This window comes from Microchirus variegatus, assembly GCF_963457635.1.
Source record: "Microchirus variegatus genome assembly, chromosome: 6".
Lineage (NCBI taxonomy): Eukaryota > Metazoa > Chordata > Actinopteri > Pleuronectiformes > Soleidae > Microchirus > Microchirus variegatus.
Window position 1 is genome coordinate 29,703,088 of NC_139807.1, and position 7,663 is coordinate 29,710,750.

Genomic DNA, 7,663 nt, shown 5'->3' on the forward strand with positions numbered 1-7,663 from the left:
GTTTATATAACCCAAAATCCACTCTTTTATACATATTATGTGCTCCTGCATTGTCTAGTCGTTGTATAATAGTTTTTGTTTCATTTTTGTAGTGTTTCAAAAAGTCATGTAAAATAACATGGTCGCGGGCCGCGGTTGCATAGCCACCGTTAGCAGCGAGACGCCATGTTTCTACCGGAGCCTGTAAGGACAAACGCGAGAGAACAAATCAAGCGTCGCTTTACTTGTAGCGGAAGTCCCGCCTCCTCTCTCTCCGCTTCATCTGCTACGGCCGTGGTAGCTCGCCCTCTCCCTCGCCTCACGAACCTCATCTGCTGACACGGAGAAAGACGACGAGGACGACATTTGACCGGCTGAGGATACCGTAGTGCTCAGGGAAGGGAGGGGGTGAGCAGAGGAGCAGTTCTTTGTTGTAAATTTCAGCCTCTCCTCTAGATGGCACTATAAACTACTTACTTTACCTTTAAGGCCTTAAATTCAACTGATTGGATTTAAGACTTTTTAAGACCCTGCGGATACCCTGTTGAAAGTAGGCAAGAAGATAGTCAGAATGAATGAGGTGGTTTCAAGGAAACTTCCCCCTGGAGACTGGACACTGGTGCCGATGATGAGTGGAGCTCAAGGTTGTGTGTGTGTGGGGGGGGGGATCAGACAGGTGGTGTTAGAAATGACAGGTGAATGGAATCAGAGAGCGAATGCTACCTTGGGAGTGGCATTGAGAGCAAGAATGATGCCTGACTCAAGATCCCAGGAAATTAGAGGCCTTCTCACTCACTCACTCAGCAATTTGATCTATATGCAGTGATACATTTACTATTATTTTTCATAATTTATCCAGGAACAAGAGCAGAACGGTGACGATCATTAGGCAATGTTTTTCCTATTCCATCATAAAAATGCATGTTTTATTGCAGTCCGTATTAATTAAACAACTGAAAGGTCACCACGCGCCACAACAAAGTCACCGTTTGCTTTACCGATGTCATTTTTCAACCTCGCTAAAAACAAAGAAATGCCAACGGTGACATCACCGTCATCATTTACTGAATCACGTGAATCTGTAAACTCTGTGCAACATTTACATGCGTGCGGTCCTCTCCTCTTCCCAAACAGCTCCCCAGACGTCTCCTCACGTGTCCGCATGTCTCATTTTGAGGAATCCATCTCGACGTCTCCCGTGTGCCATCCGCATTGTTTTTTCATGCAAACTACGATAATGCGCGTCTTGGTTAGACTGCTCGTATGCCCAATCGTGGATGCCTGCATAGTGATAGACTCCACATTCATGCAGAAGAGGGTCTCTCCCCCTCTCTCTGTAGGCACGGTTGTATTTCCATATCTGCTTTGAAAGGCAGAAACCATTGTTCAGGCGACGGAGCTCGGTAGAACGTGAGGACACACTATGTTCTTCTTATTACAATAGAATTGCACCCATTCGTTATGTCTTACACTTTAATTACCCAGTCAGACCTGATCATAAAACACATGGAATTAGCTAATACGAAAATTGTCTTAAATGTTTGTCAAATTCTATGAGAATACCCGTTTTTGCCAATGCAAATGCAATGCAATGCGGTGAGCTTTCTCAGACTTAATAAAAACAAATATCGACACTTCTGCATATCGGCAATCTGCATGAACTTTTAAGAGTGCAGATCTTATATCACAATAAACAATTGTGCTGCATAATGTAATCAATACAGCAGCAGTGAAATTAGTATTACTGTTGTATTGTTATATGTATCATTGTTAAAAATGTACTCAAGGAGTGTTGACTCACCGGGTTCACTTTAAGTGGAATTTTACAGCTTTCTGTTTTTATTGTACCAACACAAACTGTCTGATTGATTGACACTAAGATTAATATATGCGTCTACATATATAAAAGCAGAGCTTTAAATGTAGCCATGACTTCTGATAAAATTCAACACTTTGATTTATGTGATTGTCAATGTGACATTAATGAGCCTTTCACGATACAGAGAGTATTTTGGTTCAGTGTCAAAACTATTTAATAGAGCTTAAGCAGCTATTCATGACTAATAGATTCATTTGTTAAATCATTAAGGCAAGTACATACGATTGATTCTGCAACCATTCAAATCACCTACAGTACTAAAACCAAGACTAAATAGAGGCAGTGTTTCCTCTTTTTGCTCTGTGCAAATATTATTACCCAACTGTCTTATTAACCAGCACAATTCACAAGATGATAAACAGGCAAATTAGGACATAGGAGTAGTTATAATTATCTTATTCTTAAGACAAAAACTGAAGAGTTCATAACCTTTAGAGGACTGATACTGAGGCACCAACAGAAAAGTTTGTTCTTTTCAATAAAAGTAAAGTAAAATTTAAAATGGCAGAAGAGTATTATATTTCATGCACTTTGCAGGTTGTTCTATCAGGTGATATTTGAACCAATGCTTCGAGCAACATTTGTCTGACTGCAGAGTGATAGATGTTCATCATAGCAATGAGCCAGAGAAGAATGTTGTTTTGCTTTTTGTGATGCAATTTAACTTAGCTTTTAGTGTCTGAGGACAAAGATGTCAAGAACTTCTTCAGCAAATCTATTCAAAGAACGTTCAGATGTGGACTTGGACTCAAGAATTAACCAATTGCTATTATTTTTGTCAAGTTGATTCAACTGGGAGAGCTCAAATTAATTGACAGATCAGCAAAAGTATGGCATTGTTAATATGCCGGAATTAGCACAACTGCTAAATTACATCTGTAGTCATAAGGCAGGTAACATAACACAGGAAAAATATAATATAATGGTAAAAATGTATAATAAGCCAGAAGACCAAATATCATTGCATTCATGTATGTTTTGTTGATTCTGTGCCAAGATAAAGTATTATGGAAAAATTGCATTTGATTATTATGTCATTTTAAATTCCCTTAAGAATGGCTTGAGATAATCATTTCAAATTAGCACTGACTTGTCTGGAATGTTCTTTTTTTTTAGTCAACATGCGCACGGAAAAGAACATTTTTGTTCAGCTGAGGCAAACAACTTCTGGATGGTAATCTTAGTTTTAATCTCAGTGGGTTAGGATCATTTGCACGCCAATATCCTTTTGTAGACGAAGACTCGGTCGCATCCATCATTTGTCTTGTTTTATAATGACTGAGATTCAATCGCTACGCTTACACGGACACAAGTAATCAGAATAAAAGTCGGAATTGGAATAATGATCTGATACAGCCTATTCGGAAACTAATTTAATTCCGGGACGAGAGAGGGCTGGTGTATGGTGATCGTCATTTAGGTCGGTGTTCATATAAACAGTCATCACAGTGAGATCATGACTTCCTGGTTTGGCGCTATCATGTGTTTGATCCATGTAAACATGACGTGTTTTCCATATTGTTGCTGCTGGAAAAGGATGACAACATGGCAGGAGCAAAAAAAAAAAAAAATGGTCAGAAGGCAACACAATTCTGCTTCTAGAGACCCGTGGAACAGTTTGGTTACAGCACGGCCATGTTGGAGCAGAACACCGGTCCCTTGATGTCTTGTTGAGACAAACAGCCACAAAGTAAGCAGGGAAAAACCCTTCGATACTGTACCAAACTGAATACCATACCATGTTGGCAGAGGTGGAAAAAGTACTAAAATATTGTACTCGAGTAAAAGTACCAATACTTTGATGAAATATTACTCAAGTAGAAGTAGAAGTAGTTCATTTGTAATGTACTTTAAGTAAAAGTTACTTAGTTACTTTGCGTGGGGTGTGAGGGTAGTAGAAATATGGCAAGGGGTCAGAAATCCAAAACTATTCTGGAGCTCACGTGCCCGGCACGACACAGGATATTACGTCACTTTTGGCGCGCGCCCTCTATGTTCACGCGCCAGTGCTAATGCTAATCACATCATCATTTGTCTGGTTCTGGTGTATATTTTCCCCCTGTAGGTCTTCATTGTGCTGAATTTTTATTTTTACTCAGTAACGGATAGGATTTATACTCAAGTACTCAAGTAAAATACAAAATCCTGATTTTAAATTATACTTAAAAAATACAAAATACACAAAAAAAGTAATTTATATAGTAACTTGAGTAAATGTATTTCGTTACTTTCCACCTCTGCATGTTGGAAAAACAGCATGAAAAAAAGCATACGTGTCGCACTTGTTTACTACGGAAGTGGAGGAATAAAGAACAAGATTAATAAAGTTATTTTGTATGGACACCTAATCACTGCAGAAATATCATACCTTACTTCAAGGAAACCTCACTTTTAGGAGTGATATTTCTAATTGTATCATTGCTAGGAAATGTGTGTTCTGACAGCACAACTGAGGACTTCAGCACCCTGAAGGAGGTGGTGTGAAGGAAGCAGATAGTAAGGCAAGCATATTGTGGGTTGGGATTAAGGGGGTTAGGGGAGGTAAGGAGAGAGGAGAGAGAGACAGAACATGAGAAGGGAGCACACAGGGTTTAGTAGGGTTAGAGGGTTAGGTTTGGTATCAATTTGAGGTCAAAGTGAGGCTGAGTCCCACCAGTTCTGGAGGCATTGTCTCCATTTAGAATTTTTTTTCCTTTGGCGTTTTTTTCTAGATCTCTAGAGTCATTAGTCTCTACCATCAGTCCGCCCCCTACACCTTTTGCTCTCCCTTCTTCCTCCTCACCCAGAGTCTGCCACGGAGATCCCGAGAGGCTCAGAAGCAGGACTTTATTCATTCTGCTGCAGCCTTTCCTTGTCCAGGTCTTCCTGTGCCTGGATCAATGCTGCTGTATATCCTGCATTTGTTGTTAGCACATATAACAGTGACTTCTCTTCTCTGGGCTGTTTTCAGCCTGAGTCAGTGTCATTTTTATTTTGGGGATTTCTTTATTTTCTCTTTTTGTGGCTGCTCTTACAACACAGGAGTGCTTCTGCCAGTTCTTGCACTTGTGACCTTAAGTCACTTCGGCTGTTTTGTTTCCCAGTTATTTGGCTGGTCTCTCTCCTCAATCGAGGAACAAAGTACTCTTCTAATTCTTTTTTTCAGTTAAGGTATTTGAAAGACGGTTTTGAACTTGTGTCGAACAGATCAGTGAAGTGAAAGTTTCAATCTGGTTTCAAACCACGCCACAGCAACGGAAACAACTCCCAGCGATCTATTGCTAACTGTTTTAGTACTCCTGGACCTAACTTCAGCTTCTGATACTGTTGACCCCAGAATTCTCCTATCGTGCCTAAAAGAATGTGTAGGCATCACAGGCACGGCCCTCTCATGGTTCCAGTCCTACCTCAATGGTCATAGGTTTTCAGTGGTTCTAGGAGATTTCTCCTCAGCCACAGTCCCTCTCACTTCTGGGGTCCCTCAAGGTTATATCCTGGGTCCTATACTCTTTTTTTTATTATATATACTGCCTCTGGGGTCCATTTTTAAGAAACATAAAATCGCTTTTCACTGCATGGCAGATGATATCCAGATCTACCTTCCTTGGTGTGATTTTTGATAATGCTTTTAAATTTGACAAACAAGTTAAGGCAGTAATCAGAAATATTTTTTTTAGAATTTTAGCAAAGGTAAAAGGCTACCTTCCCCCTAGAGATCTGGAGAGGGTAATCCATGTTTTTTATCACCTCGCAGCTCGACTACTGTAACTCTCTTTACTTTGGTATAGACACAAAAACTAATGTCTCATCTGCAACTCATGCAGAACGCTGTAGCACCCCCTACTGACGGGGAAGCGAAAACACGAACACATCACCCTAATCTTGGCCACACTCCACTGGCTACCGGTCAGTTTGAGAATTGATTTTAACATACTTTTAATTGTTTTTTAAGTCATCAAATGGACTAGCACCTCAGTAAAATCATAAAACAACATAATAGACACACTGCTAATACACACATCACAAATTCCATATGACATGTACTGTATATTTTTTAAAGGTTAACCCTCTGAGGTAGGGAGTGATTTGGCACAGCGGAGGCACTGAAGGGCCGAGGTTTGCACTCTGAGTGGTTTCTCTACAGTTTTAAACAGGGTTCCCTTGGGTCCTCGAAATCCTTGAAAGTGAATTAGAATTTTGTTGGGTGGGTTGTGGACGCCATTGGCGTGAGAGTCCATGCAGAACAATGAGTGAATGATGTTTAGCAGAGAGAGAGAGCAAATGACGTGCTGGCTGGAACAATTACAAACACAGACTTGACCGAGATCTCAAGGACAACCACTTGTTGTGCTGCAAATCGATAAAAGCGGAAGCCATAGGCGAAGTGGCTCTCCTGTCTTACGCTGTGTCAGCACATTTGGTGCTTGAACTTCAGGAAATTGGTCTTGGAAAATCCTTGAAAATTCATCGAATTTAATGTCAACCAAGGTGTGGGAAGTGGTAGTTTTAGCCTTTCCCATTCCCAGTTCGATGGAGAAGTCGATGGCGTTCAAGTGAAGAGGTGATACAACAGTGAGGCTCAGTGAGTGAGGGAGACCGTGCTGAAACATCAGGACAACCATCGGACAGGCTCATATTAACCATTACTTTGTATAATTGATTTATTTAATTTGATGTTTAAAATGGACGGAGCATAATGTCTCGGCATAAATCAAGCAATCGTCATCAGCTTCAGAAGTCGGCAAGGGAAGGGCTGTGCCACTCTTGGAGTGGAAACAAAACCGTACTGATTCATGTGAGCTCAGTAATGACCTTTTTTCTTCTTCTTCTTCTTTTTTTCCACCCTCTCCTTCTTGTTTAGATGGCCCCCTCGGACCTCGAGGACTGGTGGAAGCCACTGAGATGTGCACACAGGAGTGCCTCGTCCTGGGACATTCGGACAACTGCTGGATGCCTCCGACACTGGGAACCTACCAGCAGCCCAAGTCTCACGTGTCCACCAGCTTCGGCTCGCAGAGGGAGTGGGGTCCCAAGGACAAGCTTCTCAATGGACATACTCTGACCAGAGGCTGGAAAAATGAGAGTGGGCGATCGGAGCATTTTGGTGACAGGAAGCAGTTTGGGAGCGGGGAGGGACACTTCACTAGCACTGGCATGGCTGATATTCCACTGGTGAGCCTGAAGTCCTGCCAGCCGGCCTCCTGCCCGGACAGCCCCAAGGACCAGCAGCTATAAGACGGACTTTGACGGTGAGGCTGTATTCGCCCCGAGCACCTCTCTTGTTTTAGCATCTTCTTTTTCCCGTTTCATCTCTTAAGTCGAAGCTTCTGCAAGTGTGATCGCTACGTGTGTAGGCCACAAAACTCTAGCGCTTTTGCTGTGTTCTCTGCAATTTAACTCAACAAGGAACCAACTTTTTTTTTTTTTTTTTTAACCTTTGTGACTTGACTTCAGCGACACACTGTCCCATTCTCTGTCCACTTCATGTCAGATTTGGATAGATGGAGAACGGACGGAGTGGAAAATGGAAAAAAACCAAAAAAAAATTCCCATGGCTGACCAATATATACAAATATTTGTGGTGTGGTTGTTATCGAGTCGTCTCGGACTATATTAATCGACACAATCAAAGAAACCGGAGTTGTTCTAATGACACCGTTAGTGGACACTTGTTTATTCTGTCATTGTCTGTGTGTTTGTAAATAAGACTTATTAATCACTATCATGTATCCGTAATAACCACAGTGAATAGGACAGTATCTGGCTGTTTTTCTTCCTAATGGCTCATCATCGGGATTCGAGACTACGACCGGACAAAAGGCCTAT

General features: G+C 41.4%; 1 protein-coding gene across 1 annotated transcript in view; it reads left to right on the top strand.

Annotated features, from left to right (window-relative positions):
• Nucleotides 1-7,072, top strand: part of pcdh9 (protocadherin 9) — a gene marked incomplete at both ends in the record, with an annotated part of 292,102 nt that extends 285,030 nt beyond the window's left edge. Inside the window, one exon of the mRNA XM_083891164.1 lies at nucleotides 6,699-7,072. Coding sequence (XP_083747290.1) covers nucleotides 6,699-7,072 — 374 coding nt within the window. The remainder of the gene's footprint in view (nucleotides 1-6,698) is intronic.
• Between the last annotated feature and the right edge of the window lie 591 nt (nucleotides 7,073-7,663).